This window comes from Ostrea edulis, chromosome 5 (assembly GCF_947568905.1).
Source record: "Ostrea edulis chromosome 5, xbOstEdul1.1, whole genome shotgun sequence".
In the NCBI taxonomy this organism is placed as follows: domain Eukaryota; kingdom Metazoa; phylum Mollusca; class Bivalvia; order Ostreida; family Ostreidae; genus Ostrea; species Ostrea edulis.
Window position 1 is genome coordinate 49,680,801 of NC_079168.1, and position 24,587 is coordinate 49,705,387.

Consider the following 24,587-nt stretch of genomic DNA (forward strand, 5'->3'; position numbering starts at 1 on the left):
AAACCATATTGCTACTTCGATGTCCAGTGCGTGTGACCTTTGACCTTTTGACCCCAAAATCGATAGGGAACATCTTCATCCCATGGTAGTCCATATGTATTGATATGGTGACTGTAGGTGGAAAGGATAATGCTTTAGAGCCCGGAAACCATTGCGTCTACAGACGGACGGACAGACAGACGGACAACCCGATTCCAGTATACCCCCCCCACAACTTGTTGCGGGGGGTATAATAATGCCTAATCTATTCTGTTCATACAAACAACAAAACATATGATATAAAATACACCCAAATTAAATTAATTGTGAATTGCGATTTATGTATGAGAAGGGATGGGTACGATCTGAATAGTTATCAAGATGATTTACTTAACTATCGCGAGGAATATAATGCCAGTCAAAGTTAATGGTGCATTGTGACGTCACATCTACCTGAGATGTGTTTTCTTTCAAACCAAACAATAGCAGCCATTTTCCTAGAATTGAGAATTAACACCGATGATTTTATAGGCGACGCGCTGACTGGCTAACATAAAGTTCACCTGAACATGACCCTTAGTCAGGTATGTCAGATCTTCTTATGCAGAGTATACGGCGTGGATCTAAGAAGTCTGATTTTCATTAGATTCCCCCCCCCCCCCCCCCCCCCCCCACCCCGCAAATAAGTTCACCTAGTACATGTGATTGTCTTCTAGTATTGAAAAATTTACTGGGTTTTTTAAAAATCCAACTCATGATCTACAGATTGGCAGCCAAACACTAATCAACTGAGCTAACAATTTATGTAAAAGTATCCAAAAAGGGATGAGGAATTTATTATATCAATTATTGTGGATGTGGATAATTCCTTTAATTTAGTAAACCTTTAACATTGATTGTGTTCTTTTAATTTTTAACTTTCTTCATGACCTGGTTAGAAGATCACAACAATCAAGAATACTTGATCAGTACACTTCCACAGAATACTACCGATAGCATGTACTAAAAACTTCCCAAACATCTTTGTAACTTCATCAAAAGTAAGGAAATGTCTTCAGGTCAAACACAATAATATCATCCAGTTTACAATTATGGCTAGGATAAATACTACTTGCAAAAATATTCTACCTAATCTGTTAATACATGTTCCTTGACTTGCTATATACATTTGCAACATTACACTAAAGGCAAATCCCTTATAGCATTAAAAAGAAAGGCTTAGCTTATTTTCAACCCCACATTATGCAGACATACATGTACATAAATTGATCACAGAACTTTAACCTGGAATAACACAAAATTACCCCATAAGCATAAATATACTAATAAAAGAAAATCCCAAACAGCTTGCTGTGTAAGCATAAGGAGATAGACAGACATTAAACTTCATCCATAAGTGCTCATTACAGATTTCTAGTCAGATGTCTTTGTAACTGGCATATGGAATGCATGCACTGGAACACACAGGCCACCTGCTGAGTGAGTGTGACCTTAACTTTAGTTAAAACCTAAACTCATCACGTGTTTGATTATAACTGAGATTAATTATCTACACATTACTAATTAATACTGTTATCAAGTTCATTTATCTGAACACAGTTGTTCAAAGCACCTTTGGCATTGTGGTAAACAATTTCTTTGAGCCCAACCCCTCTTATTCAATTCACAAAACAAGTAAATAATCATGCATTGTCCACAAGCAATGAAGATATATGCATTAACAATGTCTTATCCTTCCTAAAAGGAACGGAGGCAAGTAAATTAAAAAGATCCCTATATGCAGCCAACACTTTAAAATACTATATTTTAATACCCAAATTTTCGAGAAAAGTACATGTCTATAGTCTATATTTACCCAAAAGTATGTCATACAGACTCCTACACTACTCCTACATGAACCCGGAGCAATGATGAAATTTTATGACATTCTTTTTTGGCTTTTGAAAGTTTTATTTTCTGAATTTTTTTTTCAAATCTCCACAAAATAATTCAAACCTATAATTTTAACGTCATATCTGAAAACATGATAGAGAGACGAACAGGGCAAAACAAAATGTATACCCCGGAGAGGGGGGTAGGGGATATATATTACTTCCTACCACTGCAGAGAAACTAGAGTTTAAAATGGTTTTTGATGAATATCTAAGCATGGAAGATATGAAAAACTGCATAACTGAGATTTTGGGTGTGTATCAATAGTTGAGAGATAGACCCCCATATATGCATGTGAGCCATCTACTGAAACTTGGAGATGTATGGTCTATCATTTCTTCTTCAATAAACCAATTCAATTAAGCTTAAGTCCACATCTTCATGGATGTCCCTCATACTGTAATCAGTAAACTCTACATAAAATAACTTGATATCTGATTATGACCTTATTTCAATTCCAGAGTAGAAAATAACTTGCTAAAGGTTTGCAATTCTATGAAATGACATGTTACATCCTTCTCCTTATTCTATACAAAAAAATTGTCACACACGAAAAAGATGGACCAAGAACACTGTATTCCATGTAGATCCCATATCTGTCATAAGTCATCAAATACTTCCACCTGTTATGGAATGATGCACTATTTTGCTAAACCCATGGTGTATAATAAATGAAATGCAGAGCCTAAAGCCCAGCTTATTTCAGTCCCATTCACTTTCTTTATCACCTGAAATGAGAAAGAATGAAATTTTTTACTACAAATATATCGATTATAGTGTAAAAACTCGATGATTCTGTAGTTAATACTAAACTGAAATACTGGAATCACAAATTGCAAGAGAGAGTTGGTAATTTTCAGGGTCACTAATAGTTTACATGCTGTTACAGTATTACCTTTCACTAACACAGTGTGAACCTAATGATAATTTTCACAAAAAAAATTTCCACTAGCTTTATTGCATCCGAAATCTTATCCTCATATTTAACGTAATAAAATTACAATGAAACCTAATAAAAATTTGAATTAGCTAGAATCTAGTCTATTTGAGAGTTCTTGGGGGTTTTGATAGGTTTCAATCGTATCCCTGGTGGTTTACATCAAATACAAGTACACACCTCTAGTCCTTTGTTGGGTCGTATATGGTAGCCATCATGAAGTAAAGCATATATATAGGTTAGATCCATTCCCAGGTATGGATGATCAAGCAAAGGCTTGGAAAAATCTGTGCAAAGCAAAACTTGGTAACTGTTTTTGGTCTAATTGTGTCTCATGTTGTTTTACAGATTATCGAACTGACTGTATTGTGTTGTTTGGCTATTTTAACTTGAAGGGACTGATTCACGATTTCACCCAAAATTTTGTTTTTCACTTTTAATGATCAAATTTACTGTCTAATGTGTTTGAAAGATTTCAAATGAAAATTAAGGTTATACATCATCACAGAAGCTCATTTTAGAGAGTTTATTATTTGTTTTGTAAACAAAGATTGCAGTATGCTATTGTTTACGAAATTTCAAAAGAAATGGATATCGATCTATAAAGTTTATTATATCTTTCACATTTCAAGCATTTTGGGGGTAAAATGTGTCATCTAAAAGTTAAAATTTATGACTATGCAAAATTAAGATGAATTATATTACAAAATCAATGTTTCACTTGTTTGTTTGTTTGTTTACATAAAAAGACTCGAGTCTTTGTTTACATAACACAGATTTAAGGCTAAAATATTGCTTTCATACTTGCATTCAGAAGGTCAAAATTTTGGCTGTCAACATTAATGAGTTATATTTTTAATGTTTAACATCAAAAATGAAAAATATTTTCATAAAAAATCGTGAACCAGTCCCTTTAACTTTTGCCTTGTAAGAATGCATGTATACAATGCATCACTTTGATATAGGGTCTTCTATATAGAAAACATGCATCTAAGAGCAGTATGCTTATGCAGTCTGCTTTTCAACATTTCTTTTGCTTCCTCTGGGTTGTGGATCTAGGTTTTCAAGATCTTTAAGATTTTTCATTGGTGAATCAAGGTTGCTATAAAGGAACTGTTGCACTTAACATGCCCTTTCCTTTTGTGTCAAAGCTCCCCTTACATCATATTTCTTAGAATGTTAATGTCATTGCTACGTTTTAAAGAGACCACAAACAAAGAAGACTGGAAATAATTGGAGACAGCCATCAAAAGACTTGAGACAAGTCTCTCAGACAGCTTCATACATGACACTCTCTTTTAAAATGTACAAATCAGTGAAATGGTTTTGTTACATTCTTTCAACACTAGCGTTGCTAAATGTAACCATAGTTTGATGCAGAAATTACTTTGAACAATACTTACAATGTGCAGCTGCTTTTTTGAAGTCTTTGATGGTCATCTGTCCACCATCTTTTGCTGCAATTTAAAAAGGAATAGGTCATCAAACATGTGCATGTACCTGGTAGGTGCTACCTTCCTGTGACTGTCTGTTATAAATTATTTCATATCATATTACAACAGCATTTTCTTTTTCAAAATAGAGGCATGATGCATATCCACTTCTAAGAACAAATACTGACACAGTGCCATATACAAATGATTTTAAAACTCAAAACCACTATTCAAGAAATTATTATTGGGGGGGGGGGGGGGGGGGGGGGGGGGGGGGGGGGGGAGAGGGGGGGGAAGGGGGGGGGTAACAGGAAACCACATTAATACACACAGATCACTGATGCACAAATTTTCCATTTAATTTTTCAGTTGATATTCTGATCAACCACAAAATTTTTGAGCAAATCATACTTTATTTAATGAAAAGCGATGAACCGCAGTGTAAACGTATATCCTGTAAAGTGCATTTAAAAATGACATAATGTAAAATAGTGTACCACCATGATATATTTTTTGGCTGATGCAAGTATCAACATAATATTCAACCAATTGCTTATGATGTATAATTGTTAATCTGACAAAAATTCAATTCTCTCTCAGTCACCTATGATCCCAGCATCGTTGGCTCTGTCAAAGAAGTACGAGAAAATATAAATATCTGCATTGCTGAGTTCTTTAACATCTGCCATGTATCTGTCCACAAAGTTAACTGCATCCTTTAGACAGGCATTGAAAGAGCTACCATTAGTCAGGGCACTGTATGAATAAAGAAAATCAATAATCAAGGTCTGAAGAATGACATGTAAGATTACTACTAATTTGTCAATTTTGGAAGCTAGGCTAGTTTAAATAATGTGTATATACAGGTAATACTAGAAAGAAATTTGTTAAAATCATATATTTACAATTCAAAACAAAGAGAAAACAATTATCACTTTAATCAAATCAAATATATATTGTGTCTAGTTAACAGATTCTGAAATACACAAACTTTTCTCTTAAAAAAGGGAAAAAAAAATAAAAATGAAAAAGTTTTTAAAAATCCCAAACCACTGGTGAAATATAAAATCATATCATGCACAAGCTCCATAAAATTTCAAAAATATGTACGATACATGACTTAATTATGACAAGTATTTGAAATTAGCCCTGTTTAGTATGCTAAACTTTCTAGCAAAATCCAAACATGCAAAAGAACCAAAACATATTCTTACAATTAAATGAATTTCTCCCGACTCAGATCATTTAGTGAAATTAATGCATATGATGTTAAACATTCACAAACATAATGGTATAAAACCAATCAAAGAAAATCCATGCTTGTCCACAACTTCAAATTTGTAGTTACCATAACTTGTGGTTACATGATGCACAGATACATGTACATATTGAAGGGGGTGAATTACCACATGGCCAAAATTAATTCTGATTAAAAGGAATATGGTCACGGTATTTCCAAAATTTCTTAATAACCTGGAAGTAAAAAGATGCTGATATCTGTCTACTACCTCAGTCCTAGCATAACCTTTAATATCCAAGAACTATAATAACATGTGATATACATGTATACATTATTTACGTATACACCCTCAAAAATTAGAAAACTTTATGATTGAGAAATTTTTGTCATTAAAATTGCTTTCTAATTTTTTCAAACTTCAATTCTTGAGAGACAAAACCAGGAAAAATCATTGTCAGTTTTATCTATAGAGTTTAAGCTTGTAAATAGTTAGATCATTGATCACTGTTCATTGTCTTCACCTTTCATCATTTCTTTGACCTAAACATCAATTTAAGGAGGTATACTACATCGTCATAATGGCTGACTTCCTTTTAAAACATGAATAAAAATATAAATATCAACAATATTTGTCTAGCTACATTGTAAGGAGCTCAGTAGGTTGGCATGTTGACAGAAAATCTGTAGATCGCGAGTTAGAGTCTTGCAGGTTTTTAATTTTTCCCCCAGGTTACTTTTTACTAAAACTGCATTATTGCCCAAATAAAGAAAATCTAAAAGTTTTCAATTTCAAAATAGTGTTGTACATATCCTCCACTTTTTATCCATATAAAATTTCTCTGGTGTAGTATACTTCCTTAAATACTATTTTGACATTTTATTGTAAAACTTCACAAGTCATCCATCACACCATCAAATGTCAAAATACATTACATAATAAATCAAGTCACCCTATCAAGGCGTTTACTAGTCCCCCCCCCCCCCCCCCCCCCCCCCAATCAACACAACACAACAACAAACATGGGCATGCAAAAAACTTCATGCTTAGCTAATGGAATTAAACATCATATCATGTAATGAATGTGGAAAAACAGCATTCAAACTTTCAAAATGACATCTGATAGGTTTGCAGAAAAATCAGTTTTCTTTCAGAAGCACTCTGTCTTCTGCATTTCAGTTTTATCACTCTCTCTCTCTCATCCTACATGTACTATTGTGACCGTGATTTTTGGGTGTGGATGTCCATGGTATAAGTGAATGCAACCAACACTTTGAGATAATGAAATGGGGTATTATGGTTGTTTACAAGTGGGTATTTGCAAGTAGTCAAACCTGTATACACTGTGCCTATGATCACTGGTACTCCTGGGAAGAACAAGGGTTCCCATGTACATTTGTATGCACAGTATAGTATACATTTTTGTGTATATCATGTGTATTTACTCACACAGAATTGTATAACATTACAAATGTTTATCAATATCAATATCAATGCCTCTCTGTGTTCTGCACCACTTACCCTACTCGGTATCTATGAGCCCCAAATCTAAAGTTTCCCGCGAATTTGTTTGGAAGACAAGGACTAGAGAGAACAGTTGTATTTGTCACCTCATCTGTTAGAAACAATTTATTTACTTCCTTTATTATGTTAAAACTATCCATTGACATATTTCTCATTTTGATAAAACTGTGTATGAAACATTACAACAAAAGACATTGATTACTCAATTATACAGTTGATGTACATAGATTTGATAACAACTTTTTTATGATAATGGAATTTATCTATTGTACATACTTGGTTCTTTATCATCGGACAGAAGAGAAAATCTTGCTGACATTAATCCCTGGCCAAGATAACTGTAAGAAAAAAGTCATACACAGTTCAGATCCCCAAAAAGGTCACCCTCTAAGAATGGAAAAATCTGAAGTATACCTATAATCTATTTAAAAAACTTAAACTTCTGTTTCATTTGGAAGGCTTTCATTTTCATGAGATTATGAGCCAACAACAATTCAAATCTTGCCATATTTTCAGTAACTATTATTCATGAAAATTTCTTGTCTCATACAAATTGACAACATAGATCTGATGAGAATAAAGTGTCATGCAAATATCAGATTTATAATCAGCAAGCCGAGACTTCTATGGACTTGAACAACCCGACATATTCCCGTAGACTGTCAGTAACAAACCTAATAAGTGTTTTGTTTTGTTGAGGACTAACCTTTTTATATGTTAATAAATATAAGAAAGAAATACAATGAATTCATCTATCATCAGTCAGCAAGAATTGAACTAAGAGTATTTCAACATAGCAACAATACATGAACACAATGTCCAACAAATTTAACAATTTAAAAAAAAAAATTATTTTTATTTCAATATTCAAGTGGGACAACAATAACCACTTACTTTTGGTTAATGTTAGAGTTATTTATGGTAACAGAGAATTGGTAAAAGTTAGTACCAATACTAAATGACGAAACGGCCACCATGTTGCCGTCTAAATTTTGTTACTTGCTTACTAAAGACGGCAGTCACATGACATGTTTCATCCAATAATAGAGCGTCATTCTAGTTTGAGGCAAAACAAATAAGCATCATGACAACTTACCTGTGTGTGTATAATTTGTAGCTTTTGTTGAACAAAGTAATTTTACTTGTGAAGTTCTTGGGAACAGCTTTTACAGTTTCCTGTAAATATTTTACATCATCAACATATCACAATATTTCTCCAATGAAAGGTCTCTAATCTTTATCTATACCAATTAAAAGCTGTAGGTTTCTAATATCCTGAAAGTACTTAATTTGGTCATTCAGCATATATTTATGAAAACTCAGAACTGTTACTGCTAGACCCCCCAAGGACCTAAATTGATTAAATTGTAAATGAATAAAAGCACAATCATTTATTTTGTGAGACATAAGCATTACTTTCTCACATATAATAATGAATCTACAAGTACTTAAATTAAGTTCATGCAATTCCATCTCCGTTTAACAAAAAGGCATTTATAGGCAAAATTTACCCTATGCTGAGGAACAAATGTTATTTGTGTAGATCCCCCTCCTAAATCTAAGGCAGCAACAGTCTTATTTCCATTGGTGAGGGTACCTGAAATTGTATATAAAACTAAGTACTAGAAAAAATAGCAACTTTGGATAACTCTATCTCAGACATACATATACTGATTGATTCCATCTTTCTTTTCATCATATATTGTCAAACTTGCTGAAAAAATGTAGTAGTTGACTGCTTTGAACCGGTTTGATAGAATTTGAAGTGGACAAAACCTTTGGACTCAGCAGTTTTGAAAAACTTTGTGATTAACATGCATGAGTCAGTTGATCAGTGCCAATTACAAAACTTTAAAGGATTTTAACTTACTATCGGTACTAGTAAATGGAATTTACATTACATGTACGTATCATTACATGGCCATATCTGAAATAGGCAAACAGGAACTGCTTCTTAATGGGGAGTTTAATCTTGGCTGTTTTATGACATAACAGCCTGTAAAATTGCTCTTTTACAATCTTTCTAAAAACAATATTCACTTACTTCTCTATACATATGCACGTAAAACTGATAAACATCATAATCTTGTAAATTGAAATGGGCCCAAATATGTTTACAAAGTTTGAACTGGTTGTTTCTAATTAATGAATTTGCATATTTAATGACAGTTTTTCAGGGTGTTTGCTCAGGGGTGAGTATAGTTAAATATGCAAATTCATTCTAGTACAAAATCAACCATGGGTATCCAATACAGGGTACATGTGTCTAGGACTTTAAAAAAATAGAGTTCAGTATCATGTGCAGAAATACAATAGTGAATACTGGATTTCTGAGAACTATAACTTGGAAAGGTAAGAGATAAACAGGAAAGATGGAAAGAAAAAACAGGAAAATGGGAATAATGAAAAAACACTGCTTACCTAATATGTAATTTAGGGTTATCCAACTAAAAATTCCTGAAAATTAATTGTGTTACAAAAATTATATCATATTGCATACTATAACTACTGTATATTACTTTTTAACATATTTGCAAGAAATTTATTTATATTATTGAACAATCACAAAATTCATGTCTTGCTGATAAATCCGATATGACAATATCATGAAAGTCTCGCAACAGAGTACATGTTAGCTGCAATATAAAATTGTTCTTTAAAAATTGCAACACCAGAAACCAACCTTCATCTATGCCATCCATAATGCTCACATCACCTAATGGGAAGGGGTATTGTTTGAACATCTGTGTAACCTAAGATATAGAAAACTGTCAATTTTTAAACTGCAAATTACATGTAAATATCTATTTATACTTTATATACAAAAATGCTTCCAAATAAAATATTGTTACCCTGGGCTGTGCGCACCCTGCGACCTTTTACGACCACTTTTTTTTCATTCAATGTGAAAACATTCAAAACCATTGAAATTTTATAACAAACATTTTAGTATATAGAATTTAGATCTAAACCCTACTAAAATAACAAAAACACAACTATCCACACACTTTTTGGACAGCCATTGTAATTCCTGTTACTACAATGCAATCTAGAAGTTAATGGACTGACATTTTATTTTAAACAATATTTTATTCACTAATAAGTGAATGGGATTAGGCAGCAGGCATAGCCTATTTCAGCCCTAACTGGATGGACTGACATGATAAAATTGATATTACACAAGGTAGAAACTTCAAATTTTGCACACTTCCTAATCAGGCTACTATACACCTAATTGTCATTTATTGACTTTCGTTGGTAATAAATAATAAAAATACTGACTATTCAAATATCCGTGATTTGCATACCTAGCACAACCTCAAATTACATTAGTCAACCTAAAAGAAAGAAGTTAATCAAAATTTGATCAAATACAAATGTATCTCATTTTTTTAAAATTGTTATTTTTTTTTTAAAATTGATACTTATGATGTCACAGAACCAAGCTTTGACATCATTGTTGGCGTTTTTAAAGATTTATCTCGATGGTGTTTGAAATTTATGAGTGGAAAAATGACACCGAGAACAAAGTGTATTCCTGGAATATATCATACAGTTTTGTGTTAAACCCGAGAAATCACCAACGGAAACCTTAGATGTGTTACTTGTATATCAAACAGGGAAGAAAAAACTGTTCTAGGTCTGTAGTGTTCAAGTGACAATTCAGGGGTGGACAAGGGACCAGTATAAAGATGAACCATACTCAGAAAGCTCAAAAGCTGTGTCTTGTAAAGGAGCAAATTGATGCTGATAGATTTAACTCAAAGTTAAAAGGAAACGTCAAAGGAACTAAATTTAGCAATCTAAGTGATTCTGAATTACTGCAGTAAATGATATCATTTCATCTTTGATATGACATGGAATGGTCTATATCTGTTTTTAGTGTGTGGATTAACTGGCACCAGAGATGTACCCAAGAGAATGAGGAATATTTTAAAAAGCCGTAGAAAGATTTGAATGTGACATTACAGACATTAAAGTTAACCAGCAGACTGTGCTAGGTTGCAACACTGTTGATTATTGTAAAGTTCATTAAATTTTTTAAATATTTTTATAATGGTGAAATTTTGTATTCCTGTCAAACGTATAAATAATGTGAAAATAAAATCCATCAAATTTGAAAATGTGGGAAGGATTTTATCGTGGCAGTACACAAAATGTTTGACTCACCCCTCATAAATATTGTCTCAATGTACATAATTGTGTCCAATTTGTCAATGTACCTCATTAAGAATGTTGTCAGTTACCCTTTTTGACAATGTACCTCAATAAGAATGTTGTCAGTTACCCTTTTTGACAATGTACCTCATTAAGAATGTTGTCAGCTACTTCTTCTGACAATGTACCTCATTAAGAATGTTCTCAGCTACCTCTTCTGACAATGTACCTCATTAAGAATGTTGTCAGCTACCCCTTCTGACAATGTACCTCATTAAGAATGTTCTCAGTTACCCCTTCTGACAATGTACCTCATTAAGAATGTTGTCAGCTACCTCTTCTGACAATGTACATCATTAAGAATGTTGTCAGCTACCTCTTCTGACAATGTACCTCATTAAAAATGTTGTCAGTTACCCCTTCTGACAATGTACCTCATTAAGAATGTTGTCAGCTACCCCTTCAGACAGCAGACGTAGCCCAGCAGTAGCTTTCAGTGTAATGGGAGTAACGTTTTGCTTGGCTTTTGGAACAAAAGCTAAGGCCTCAATTACCATAGGCCTTAGAGACTCTGCACCCTGTAAATAATGAGGAAATCAATATTGAAAGTAAAACAGATAAAACCACAGTGCCCTCAAGCATGGCAATTTTCAATGATGGCCAGGTATTTCAAATCAATTGCAAGAATTATCATTTTCATTTATGCATTTTGAAGAGTTTTGATATGAATTTTACCATTTGTGGATCATTTGCATATGCTGATAGTCCAGGTTTGGTTGTCTTAAAAAGTTCTTTGTCTAATCGCAATAATCCACCTAATAATAAAAAAGTTACTTTTTAAAGAGTCTCCCCCAAACATCATTAGCAAATTTTTGCACACTAACAATATACATGTATGTAATGGTTTCTTTCAAGAATAATGTAACATACACTAGTATCTTCATGAATTGCATAAAATTAAAATAATTAAATACCGGAACCCAGTCACACAAAAGTTAGTAAAGTCTACCTGACAGTTAATGTCTTGTTACCATTGTATGACTGTAAGATTCATGGCAAGTTAACTGTCAGTTAAAGCTACCTAACTTTTGTAGGGTCCAGTACATGTAATGGTAGTACGGATACATTACAATTTGTTTCAGGATATTTTGAATTTATACCTGGTAATGTTTTAAACTTGAAAACATGAACCCTAGACCCTGTGCTTCCTGCATCAAACACAATGGCATAGATATCCTTGTCATTGTTGATGCTGTTACTAGGTGCGACTTGTGCAAAGCCGTTGTTTCCTTTCAAATGCTTCTGTGGTACACTTAGAGTAGCTTCTCCATTAAATATATAGGGATTCCTCTTGTCCTTGAAAACTGAATTTGAGATGAATTTATGTTTAAAATCATCATATCCTGTGACCACAATGACCAATGCCACTATCAGCACAAATGCCAGAAATACGCCCACTCTTCCGCGAAACTGATACATGCTAAGTCGTGGGATAGTGCTGAACATTTTTCTGAATCATGACTTGTAATTTCTACATATCTGATGGTACCTGAAATACAAAATAAATTTGATGTTGGTAATCTACGCATACACAACACCATTAATTAAATTCACATCTATAATAACATATTTTTTTGTTAGTTATAAATCAATAAGTTTGTTCTGCATTATTATGATATCAGAGACTAACGCTTTATTTCCAAAATCATATTACAAACAAGAGGCCAATGGGCCACATTGCTCATCCGAGTCACCTTGGCCCAGCTGTTTTTCAATTGTTCTGATTTTTAAAAGATTTTTTTTAAAAATCTTTATTAAAAAAATATGACCCCATATTGTGGCCCCAACCTTGCCCTAAGGGTCACAACATAACCCCAAGAAATGCAGAATTGAAATATATGAGCCCCATCATTCACCATTCAAAAGTTATGAGCAAGGTTAAACGTTTGAAATTTGGGTCAATTCAAAGACCAAGATCACGAAGTCAAACATCATGGTAAGAAATATAAGGAATCTATATATACTTAATATGAATATATTTATATATTTTAACACAAAAATATTAACATTCAAAAAAAAAATTATGGTTTAGGAAAAACATGTACTGCCTTTGTTGTGTGTTTACAAAAGTAGGTAAAAATCACACGGTTAAAAACTTTTAAAAACACCACGAAAAGGTCTTGTCACAAGAAATGCACATATGAAATATGAGAGCCCTATCACTCACCATTTAAAAGTTATGAGCAAGATTGATGTTTGGGACAGACAGACAGTAAGGTAAACATGAAATGGTGGCCGTATGTAACGGCTTAGAAAATAGCCAACTTTATTTACTGTGGGATTTACACCATGTGAAGGTAAGAAATGTGTGACGTGTAGTGGTCACCCAGCCAAGTGCTGATCACGCTCGCCGTTGCTTAACTTGCATGACGAAGAGAGACACTCTACCACATCGCTAGAAAAGCTAGCTCTCTAGTGAGGCAGTATAAGTTCCCTCTTATACTGTCCGCTACACTTCCCCCTACTCGGGGAAGCTTCGTCCCGAAGCTTAGCGCGAGTCCTCTCTGAGTGTTTGACACCTGCTCAGTAACGGCATCCCCAGTTCCCAACGACAACCACCGTCGTCCCCGGACGAATCCATGTCCGTACCCAGAGCTCCGAAGAGACTCTACCTGAAGCAGGCCTCCCACCAAACACCAGAGTCACTACGCTGCCACCAATTTGTAACATGTAGCGATCACCCAGCCAAGTGCTGATCGCGCTTGCCGTTGCTTAACTTGCATGATGAAGAGAGACACTCTACCACATCACTAGAAAAGCTAGCTCTCTAGTGAGGCAGTATAAGTTCCTCTTATACTGTCCGCTACAAAAGCATGTTTCATTGTGATAGGGAGTTATTAGGATGTCTAATGCGAAAAGTTGAAGCGGACAAGAAATTCAGTTTAACCCATTTTAATCGCAAAAAGCGGCCGAAGTTCAGGCAAAATTTCCCGAATCACTTTGTGTGACACTGGTCTGAGATTCGAAAGAGGCATCAGTCCAAATATCCAGCCTCGACGAATCTCGCTGAGATTAAAGTTCCGGTAAAATGGAAGATGTACACAGTGAAATTCAAACTCGTAGGTTTTAGTTTTCAGTCCACGCTAATTAAAATCGAATTAATGGCGAGTCAGCTGTGAAGGTAATTTTATTGGTTGTATATTATTAAATGATATGTGACATGATTTTACACCATGGACTGAGTGCAATTTTCATTTTACTACATTGCGGGTATATGGGACGCATTTTTTCGTTAATCCGGGTCCGTAGGACATTAGCACTTTAACAATAGAACATTCTTTGTAGATCATTCTATCTATATGCTGATATGGCAAGTTCAAGTAAATAAAGTTGAGGGAAAAAGTTTTTGAAGCAGCGCCATGCCCAGTGAGACCCAGTATTGGTTAATAATCAACAAACTGTCATTTATTAACTTTACCTCTCAATCAGGTATACAAAAATAGTCTGGATCAGTGATCATCAAAAATCAGATTGACATAGCCCTTCGGCCTTCCAACGAATACGACGTGTTTGTATTACTGTTCACCGGAAGTCGAGAGTGTCCTTCACCTTTGAGAAAAAATATTCTAGATCATCCAGACGTTTGTGTATACTGCCCACAATACAAACGTTTGGATGATTGAGACTATTGAAAAAACAAATGTTACAATAAATTAAAATTAAAATAATGGTATATTTAGAGATTTATATATATATATTCTGATTATTATTTTCCACTTGAAATTTAAACAGGAAATTTTCTTTGGAGAAAGTACAAGGTTACCATAACACCGTGAAAACAATATGGCTGCCGAATAAGAACAAATCGAGAAAAACAAAGGCGTCCATGATCTACTTATAGGCTTCACTGAATCACAGCAAAATGCCGAAGAAAGGCAAAAAGGGAAAGGGAAAAGGAAAGAAAGGGTATGTAAAGTTTGATGTTGCACATCGAAGATATTATTTAACGAGGGGATATAATAATTAAAAGATAAACAAAACTAGCTATTTCTACTTGCTATTTTTATCAAGTACATTAATTTATTTTGTGTATTTTCATACCGATTTTTAATGCATTATGCTTTGAATTATTACATTTATAGAGATGGGTAAGTTCTTGTTTCCATCCAATGCATCATAGGTGTAATATTTTTCAGTGTTGTGTGTGAGTTTAATTGCAATGGGTATAATAATGGGGCTTTTGTGTTTATTGAAAGGTCATTTAATGTGCAAAGATTTCACCATGATTTGTGCCAGGCTATGAAACAGTGTTGTTTACAAATAGAATGATTTTTCAAAAAATTGCTTTTAATACGGGACTTTCGAGATACGGATCCATTCGACTTTTATCACGCGTTGAACGTCAATTGTAGGGCATGTCACTTCCAGATTACAATAACAACAAAGTAAACATGGAATTCTTCAATTGCTATCAAATTCCTGCATTTAAATGCTATCTTTGAAAGAAAGGGATTACTACAACCATTTTATAGGAAAATGCATTTGATTAAAATATGCGAGTTGGCGAGAGAAATAAATCTAGGGAATATCTTGAGGATATCGGTAAAACCTCACGCCTTGCATCAAATGATACGCGTCTAAATGCACCTTTTCCCCTCCATCTAATTTACACCCAGGTACTAGGCACCAATAGTGACTTGGATCGTCATCGTGGGATTGCTTATAGCTCTTTACGGACCGTGTGCTAGCTAAACACCATTTGTATCGATGTCAACTTTGCCCTACAATTGGTTATTATCATGTGACCATGGTGTGTAAACGTCAAATATAATCGGTCGTTCCGGCACATCCCGAAAGTTCCGTATTGGGATGGCAGCTATAATGAACACCAAGAACAATGATTTTGCTTTTTATCCATGAATATGAAATGTAATGAGTAAAACCCTTCAGAGGCATGGACTGCATGCATATTTGCAATGAAAATCTACATTTCTATTGCTGTTTGCTACTATATTGATTAGAAAATTCATTAAAATTTAGATTTATAAATGTGCCATGCAGTACATGTCTCTCCCACCAACCCTCCCACCCCACTCATGCAGTTTTCAACACAGTGTGTTGTTATTCCTGAATTATGTGTCACATGTAACACATGTACCAAAAATTTTGTTTTGTTACAGTACATAAAATTTGATTGACAGAATACTTCATATAGAATAGAATGTAATATAGAATATATATGTTATAAGTCATTTAAAGATAAAACTGTAAATTTCATGTTTTGTATTCCATGCAGTATTGGAAATGTTGCCAGTTCACTCAATGATAAAGATTTAATCATCGGTTTAGTGATAAATCAAGTCATTAAAATTCTAAGTACACTGTACACTAGTTGTTTTGATATATTTGTAATAGCCATATCATATTAAAGGATGGTTATGCAGGTCATGCAAACATATTTTCCAAATGCATGATTTACTATTTCATGTACTTCGTATGATTTTGCTCTTCTTGCTTTGATACAGGAAAAAAGGAAAGAAGGGATCTAAAAAGAATGAGTCAGTTGCAAAGATTGCCGTGGCCAACTCTAAAGTTTGGGAAACTCGGCTGGATATTGCGGAGTCATCCAAACAAGAGTACAGGTAAAAATTACCTAGATCCATATAGAGTTCTTGATTTTCAAATGTTATTGATTAAATTACGTCTAGGGATAATGATATATGTAGTTTTAAATCTCATTGAACTTTTTAAAAGATTTTATGTAATTTATCAACATTTATATGCTGTAACTAGTAGAGAGAAGATATTGGAAGGTTAAATTTCATTAATAGCTAGGAAGGGATTCATTTAACTTAAGAAGGACTCTGAAATTGATTACTTTGTGTTAAACCTGACTGATAATGCTTTACAGAGAACATGCTAATCAGCTGTTGAAGGAAAATGACCAGCTCCAGGATATGATTAGAATAACAGAGAAAGACACAATAGAATGTTTTACGCTTTTACAGAAAAAAGATGAAGAGAAGAAAAATGAAGTAAGTTGTTTAGATCATTTGTATGGAATAAATACCGAATAAATTGTTAGAGTTGGAATGATGCATTGGTAGCACCTAACATGCAAGATTATATTTAATAACCATATGCAGTGTATTTGTATGCCCAATTTGATATTCATACACATGTCCCTTGTTCTCCAATGGAGTAGGCAAAAAATCATGTAGAAAATCTGCCTTAAAGTTGTTTTTTTTTTTTTAATTCAGTAGGTATTTAAGTTAAATCAAACCTGGATGGAATGGATTAGTTTCAAGATTGTTAATGTAGTTTTATGTTGAAAAATAATCATTAGATATGTGTTTGTGAAGACAAAATGATAAAAAATGTGAAACTAAACGAATTATAATGATTCAACAAAAATTACAGGATAAATTGTAACTATATGTATGTGCATAATTCTAGAACTGCAACAAAACTGTGATTTTATTTTAGAATGAAAGACTAAAGCAGTCAATCAGGGAGCTGAAAAAAGAACATAGGAAAGAAAAAGAGAACATTGTAGAAGACTTCAGTAAACAGATCAATGAACTGGAAGAAAAGGTGTCTGAGAAAACCAGGGAGGTGGAGCTGATGCAGAGCGAACTCAAGGTGGTTAAGGAATTTAGGAGGAAGAGGGGACAGATGCAGAAGGAGCTGGATGATGTAAGTCATTGGAGAGAGATTTGAAATTCAATACAGCTCTTACCCAGCAAAGCACAGTACAGTACTGTACAATAAACTTTAAAGGAACAAATTTGAAATATTTAAGGGTTTTTATATTGTTTGATCTCCAAAAAGAAATAAATGCATCGCTTCTTGTAGATAAAAGAATCCATGTATAATGCCAACCGTGACCACAAAGGCACACTGACAAGAATGGAGCAGAAGTTTTTTGAAGAAAAGGTAATGCTTGACCTAGACTTTGTTTAGTTTCACCTATGAATTACTTCTTGATCTTTGTTACAAATTCGATCCTTGGTGTTTTAAAGTGAGTTATCCCCCTTTATTACAGTTGGTTTTTATTTGTTTTAGATGAGGTTACAACAGGAGGCAAATCAGAAAATAGCAGAATTAGCAGAGAGAGCTCACACGGAGGCTATATCGTAGGTGTATTGAATATTTATTAAAAAGCAGCAAAAATATTAAATTTAGTTGATTTGCTTCGATCTTTTTTAAAAACTTTTCTCTCTAATTTTTTTCATTAAGAGAAAATGATGCAATGCAAAGGTATCCAAAAAAAAATTTGTTTAAGGAATAAATGTCTAGGTTATTTTAAGTATTGGCTTTTATATACACGAAAAGCTTTAGCATCATGGGGTAATTTAATGTGTAATCGATCAAGCCAAATATGCAGAAATAGTAACCCCATTGTTTATCCCCATAATACAAACAACATAGGCATTTATTCTTTACTTTCATATCTTATGTCATATAACTTAATATTATATAAGTTTTTATGTAAAATTGAAAGGTTATTAATGGGTATAGGTTAAATCAATTACTGACAAAACATTGGTAAATTGTTTAGTATTTATTGATTTATTTATTCATATCATTCTTGAGGTAAGATTGGATCATTAAAAACATTTTTCAATCATATCACAGATGCAAGTATGTAAAACATCTCTATTTATTAAGAAGCCTGCTATGACCTACTTGTAAATTGTTATACATCTTAGAAATCTTGACGAGACCACAAAATCTGTGTACAAAGAGAATGTGCGTTTGTCAGAAGCCTTAAGTTACCACATGAAGGAAGGGGAGGTGCTGAAGAAACTGAGGGACAGGCTTCAGGAGGAGAATGAACAGCTGCAGGGAGACAAGGAGTTGAATGATATGATGGTCCAAGAGAAGATTGTCCAGGTCAAAAATCAGAAAGAACAGATCAGACAGGTGAGAGAAATGAGATTACTAGGAGGATTGTAAGCAATTGTGCAGTAAATGGATAAGTTTGAGAAATCATATAATTTTCTCTATGTGAAGAACCGTAGTGGTAGTGGATCTCTTTTATTTATATTAATTTCTTATATTTAAATTTTTTTGATCAAATCTCACACACACACAATGATAAAACAGAATGATTTTTTCAGTACAATTGTATATTTAACTTCAGAATATGAAAAAATATTGTCTGAAAGAAAATAATAGATGGTGCCCCAGTGATTATTTTTACATCATGCAGATATAAATATACCTTTTTGAACAGACTCGATGTAGTAAAATGAATCTGTAACAAACAGATATACCCCAAATAATATGTGTAACCGCTCTCTCTCTCTTTCTCAATCGGATCACACGCTCGTCCTTTTCCGTAACCGATAAGAAGACTCGGACGTGCATCGGCGCAAGAATTGCATCAAATCGATGCATTTCTTCGCCGGAAGCTCGCCCGTGGATGAGGTTAAAAGGCCAGAACCAAATCCTTGAATAATGTGTTATATATATTTTCACCACAGATTCAGTTTTGGTATCATTAACGTCTTATTCACTCTAATACATAAACATGTAAGTGGAAATTGGTAGTGGTACAATACCTTAGATGTGTATAATATCTTCGATGCATTTGAAGGTTCACGTTTCATAGTGTAACGTACGACTGTGACGTCATAATTACGTTTATGTGCACGTGGCAACAAACTCTGATGGCATCGATCCACATACGAGGTTCATTTGCGGTTACGGAAATAGCCAAGTAGAACTTTATGGTTGTCTCTTTCTCTGTTTACATATTGCTATTAAAATGTATCATACCTCTTTCACAGTTGACAGAGAAAACCCAGACTTTGGAGAAGTCTCTAAGCCACATGTCTAGAGAGTTCAACACAGAAAAACGAACAATTGTACATCAGGCTAGAACTGAAAATGAAGCAGCTAAGATTGAGCTGGCAAAACTGCAAAGAGTAATCGACCTTAAAACTCGAGAAATGAACAAGGTTAAAAGGCTGGCTAAAAATATTTTAGATCAACGGACAGAACTTGAGCGATTCTTTCTGGAGTCGCTAGAGCAAGTTCGTATGGAAATTGCTGCAAATCAGTAAGTTGATTTGGGTAGTTTTGTTAAAATAATTTCTCTAGATGCAGATGAATTGAAATGAGAGAATTTTTGTGAAGTTCTTCATGTACTATAAAATGTAATGAATCAGTTAAATTTTACTAGATTCTCTTGCTCAAACAAGGTAAAAATATATGTTTCACAATTCTTTCTATTGAAAAAAGATATAAAGCATGGTATCTTCACAAAATCTGTAGTATCAGTGGTTAGATTGATATATATGAAGTTGTACCCTCACATTTAGATTTCAAGTAAAATATATATTTTACAGTTATGATAATAGGAATTCAAATTAGTTGGTCACACTTGGTGTTGCATGAGCATTCACAGGGTTATCTCAACTGTTGCTTCATGTTCAGTGTGGTATTTTCTAAAGACGGAACTAAAAAATTCGCAGCAAATATGAACTGTTTGTTAAATTTTGTGTTGTATTCTATGCACATTATTGATTCAAAATTTTAATGTTTTGCAATCTGCATTAAATACTTTAATATATCTATATACAATTGTACAATAGAAAATGATGTATCTGCAAAATGTTTTCTTAGTTTTTTAACAGCATTCAGAATGAATATAACAGAATCCATATTATGATCTATACTTGGAAATACATGTACCATATATAAAGCCCTCAAAACTACATGTATCTTTGACGGAAACATGCTGATTATTGAAGTCAGATGAAGCATGGGTCTGGCAACCTTTACAAACTCAAATTTTGAAGACTTTTTTTGGGTAAGAATGCTGCTGACAGCAGGTCTTATTATTGAATGTACTTCAGGCAAAATTCCATGTAATTTCAGAGCCCAGTATCGTGTTGATGCCCAGGCAGCTTATCAGCAGAAAATGCTGAAAGCCTTTGCAGGGAAAGGGGATTACCCTAAAATCCGTACATTTAACAAATCTGGCATCAGCACAAACAGTGTATATAAAGATCTTGAGGCGGCTGAAAAAATGTATGTTATACTTTCTATAGTTTGTTGGTAATTGAGTAATTTCAAAACTTCTGTACCCTATACATGTTGAAAATCTACTGAAAACAAATATACAGTAGAATTTAATTGACATTTAGAATTATCTGTGATTCAAAGATTTTTATGTTTGCAATGGTATAGATTTGCATTCATTAGAATAATTATCTGTTTTACAATGTTTCGTGCATGAAATAGATGTTGTTTATCATATTGTTTTACCTTCCTGATGTGGTTATGTTGTACCCAGATTAATATCTCTACCTTCCACATTAAGCATGATTTGTTTTTGTGAGTCTGTATGTTGTATCGTTTGTGGTACTCTTGTTGGGAGTGTGATTGATGTGGTATATATTATAGATAACAAATTCTGTGTGCGTACAACCCCCAGGTTACCCCCTGCATGTTCTATTGTTATCTGGCATTGTCTATTTGTAAGACAAATTTTGAAGTTTTCTATTACTTTCTGTGCATGATTTTGTTGTTTCATGGTTTTGTCATTTTGAAACTTCTGACACAACTAGTGATTTAGATATTTTTACAAGTGATATACACTCATCCTCTCTTTGTATATTTCTGCTGCCCTCTGTTTTCATAGGAAACAGGCCACGTAAGTTTCATAATATTCTCTTCATCTGTGGGTAACAATTTACTAGTGACTTTTCACTGTCTCCTTGGAGTACATAATCTTGCATGTTCATTGCATGGTGATATTGATTAAACAGCATGCAAAATAAATTATTGGAAGTTTATGGAATATGGTGTATAAAGTGTTCTCCCATTAGAATAATCATTTAATTAGCAATTAGGGACAATGATTGTTGTTTCTGAAAGTGGCAGAAAGCATTGTATGGGAATATGTAAACATTGTGTAGCCTATAAACAAAATTGATCATTTTAAACAATTTACTTCACAGGTATGACATTTCCGGTAAAGTGGACATCAGTGATCTGACCTGGGAACAGAAGGAGAGGGTCATTCGCTACCTCTTTGCCAGAATGAATGGAGGGGCCAAGGTCACGAATCTAAACCCTGACCACCCAGCACTACCAGCCATTGACAACAAGGTCCAGCGACTCAGCATCACACATGATTCAAGGTATCAAGATTAAAATTCAGATTATAAAGATGATCTAAAATCACTTTAATAAGGCCAAGTTTACCTTTTAAAAAATCTTTGTCCACTTCCAACTCTTATCTTGAAAGTTCAGGTATATGTAAGTAGGTAAAATCTTTTCTTTTTCTGGAAAGCATGTTTATGTTATATTTTACATTTAAATTATTTCTCCAAATGGGCTCTATTCTAACAATAAATACAACTTGTTTACTTGAAACTGAAGGAACTATACTGAAAGAGATATATCATATCCTCAAAATTCTGGATAAACTCAGCACAACCCAATTTTTCCGAAAAAAGTGAGAAAAAACTTTAAGTAGATTTAGTTGGATGAGGGATAACAAACAATTTTATAATTTGAGCCCAAATAATCTTCTCTTTGTGGATGAAGCTTGAAGTAGTGCACTCATCTGTTTTACATACATAGGGATTCTAAAAAAGATCTGTCATAATAAATTCTTAAAATAGTTTTCCTTCCATTTTTCAGTCCACCTGATGAACCAGACAACACATTTTTGACCCAGGCCAAAATGGATGCACCCGAGAATCTGCCTGATCCAACACTACAAGCAAAATCCAATACATTTGTAGCTGAAACAGCTCAAGTTTCCTGAAAAAAAAAGACTAAAGGCTAACATGTCACAATGAATTATACAAGTGACTAAAAAATTCAACCTGGGCAATATCGATTGATCGATACGTACAGGGCCTGTGTGTATGACTTGATGCATGTGTCAAAAATTTTCTCTAGTACAGTAAAACACTATGTGATACTTAATTATGAAGAGCATTTACTTCTGAAGATTTTATTTGAGAGAGTGAAGGGTGGATGTTTCTTTGATATGAATGAGTAAGATGTGCTTCTAGTATGAGACAAAAACAATGGAGTAATGCAATTATTGAACCTCTTTTGTTACTGCTGTATTGTGTAAATCCATCCCCCAAAAAATCTATGTATCTGTGATAGATTTATATTTTGTTTCTAATAAAATTGTTTTGAATATAAAAGTATTCTATTTATTATTTAAAAGAATGATTACACCTGTACTACCAGTATAGTTTTACCTATTGGGATCTTTTCAAGCAGAATGTAATTATTTTAAAGGCATAATGATATAAAAGAAAGGCGTAACTATGCAAAACAAAGGTGTAACAATACAAAACAAAGGTGTAACAATACAAAAGAAAGGTGTAACAATACAAAAGAAAGGTGTAACAATGCAAAAGAAAGGTGTAACAATACAAAAGAAAAGCATAACAATGCAAAAGAAAGGTGTAACAATACAAAAGAAAAGCATAACGATGCAAAAGAAAGATGTCACTATACAAAAGAAAAGCATAACGATGCAAAAGAAAGGTGTAACAATGCAAAAGAAAGGTGTAACAATGCAAAAAAAGGTGTAACAATACAAAAGAAAGGTGTAACAATACAAAAGAAAGGTGTAACAATACAAAAGAAAGGTGTAACTATACAAAAGAAAGGTGTAACAATGCAAAAGAAAGGCATAACAATGCAAAAGAATTAGGCATGATAATAAAAATCAAAGGCATAATGGAAATTAAAAGCATGATTTAACACAAGAGAACTTTCTTACAAATTACATATACTGGGAGTTTTAATTCTTATCAGTGCTGACAGTTAACCATCTGCTATTCAGATTTAAGACTAGAATTTTTGATAATACTAAATGGTTAGTGATTGAATATGTTGACAATTGAGCATTTTTAATTACCATTCCAATTCTTTTCAAATGGTATGCAGCATCTTGGGTACAAAAGGGGCATAAATAGTAAATTTCAGAACTTCTCCACAGCCAGAAATACAGAGTGTTTTAATATTCCGAGTGATCTCATTTGTTTCACTAATTTTGGTAGTGTTTGTTCTTACGTAACCATTGTCACTCTGGTGACCTAATGCTATTAGTCATGTGTTAACAATTGAACATTTCTAATTTCTTCTAAAAACTACTGTACCATTCCAATTCTTTTCAAATTTGGTATGAAGCATCTGTGGGACAACAGGAACATAAATTGTAAATTGCAGAACTTCTGCATCTCCAGGGCAAAAACTGCCAAAAATTGACCAATTTTCAAGATTCTTATTCTCTACAACCATGCACACATCTGAAAATCCAATGCTTATAGTCATCAAGAGTAGGAAAGTCTCTACAAAAATTGTAAAATTTTATGAATCCCAGGATAGAGGTTCTGA

At 33.5% G+C, this 24,587-nt stretch overlaps 2 protein-coding genes across 5 annotated transcripts in view; one reads left to right on the forward strand and one right to left on the reverse strand.

Moving 5' to 3' along the window:
* The window catches only part of LOC125649132 (basal body-orientation factor 1-like), a 90,531-nt gene extending 67,148 nt beyond the window's left edge, over nucleotides 1–23,383 (forward strand). The window contains exons 2-12 of one of the 2 annotated variants that reach the window (XM_056164717.1): nucleotides 14,994–15,167; nucleotides 16,727–16,843; nucleotides 17,113–17,236; nucleotides 17,688–17,897; nucleotides 18,057–18,137; nucleotides 18,267–18,337; nucleotides 18,914–19,127; nucleotides 19,997–20,268; nucleotides 21,090–21,242; nucleotides 22,175–22,357; nucleotides 22,863–23,383. In XM_056164717.1, coding sequence (XP_056020692.1) covers nucleotides 15,124–15,167; nucleotides 16,727–16,843; nucleotides 17,113–17,236; nucleotides 17,688–17,897; nucleotides 18,057–18,137; nucleotides 18,267–18,337; nucleotides 18,914–19,127; nucleotides 19,997–20,268; nucleotides 21,090–21,242; nucleotides 22,175–22,357; nucleotides 22,863–22,989 — 1,596 coding nt within the window. In that variant the 5' untranslated portion in view covers nucleotides 14,994–15,123 and the 3' untranslated portion in view covers nucleotides 22,990–23,383. Of the gene's footprint in view, nucleotides 1–14,870; nucleotides 15,168–16,726; nucleotides 16,844–17,112; nucleotides 17,237–17,687; nucleotides 17,898–18,056; nucleotides 18,138–18,266; nucleotides 18,338–18,913; nucleotides 19,128–19,996; nucleotides 20,269–21,089; nucleotides 21,243–22,174; nucleotides 22,358–22,862 lie in introns of those variants that run through there. The other variant, XM_048876374.2, reaches the window with a different exon arrangement.
* LOC125649133 (ectonucleoside triphosphate diphosphohydrolase 5-like) lies at nucleotides 1,772–14,808 on the reverse strand. Of its 3 annotated transcripts, XM_048876375.2 has the most exons (15): nucleotides 14,680–14,808; nucleotides 12,362–12,750; nucleotides 11,937–12,016; nucleotides 11,636–11,779; nucleotides 9,727–9,796; nucleotides 9,465–9,500; nucleotides 8,555–8,640; nucleotides 8,140–8,219; nucleotides 7,320–7,381; nucleotides 7,041–7,134; nucleotides 6,854–6,886; nucleotides 4,886–5,037; nucleotides 4,252–4,305; nucleotides 3,029–3,135; nucleotides 1,772–2,639 (listed from the first exon to the last, which is right to left on the reverse strand). In XM_048876375.2, exons 2-15 carry the CDS (start codon nucleotides 12,705–12,707, stop codon nucleotides 2,553–2,555), a joined length of 1,431 nt encoding a protein of 476 aa, XP_048732332.2. In that variant the 5' UTR covers nucleotides 12,708–12,750; nucleotides 14,680–14,808; the 3' UTR covers nucleotides 1,772–2,552. The 3 variants fall into 3 exon arrangements, with proteins under 3 accessions (XP_048732332.2, XP_048732333.2, XP_048732335.2); XM_048876376.2 differs by lacking the exon at nucleotides 6,854–6,886; XM_048876378.2 differs by lacking the exon at nucleotides 3,029–3,135 and having other exon boundaries at nucleotides 14,680–14,798.
* Nucleotides 23,384–24,587: the final 1,204 nt, after the last annotated feature.

Coding starts and splice junctions, on each gene's coding strand:
- LOC125649133 (XM_048876375.2), bottom strand. CDS start 12,707: ATGTTCAGCACTATCCCACGACTTAGCATGTATCAGTTTCGCGGAAGA. Junction 11,780..11,936: donor ATGCAAATGATCCACAAATG/GTAAAATTCATA, acceptor CATTATTTACAG/GGTGCAGAGTCTCTAAGGCC. Junction 5,038..6,853: donor CATAGGCACAGTGTATACAG/GTTTGACTACTT, acceptor TTATTCATACAG/TGCCCTGACTAATGGTAGCT.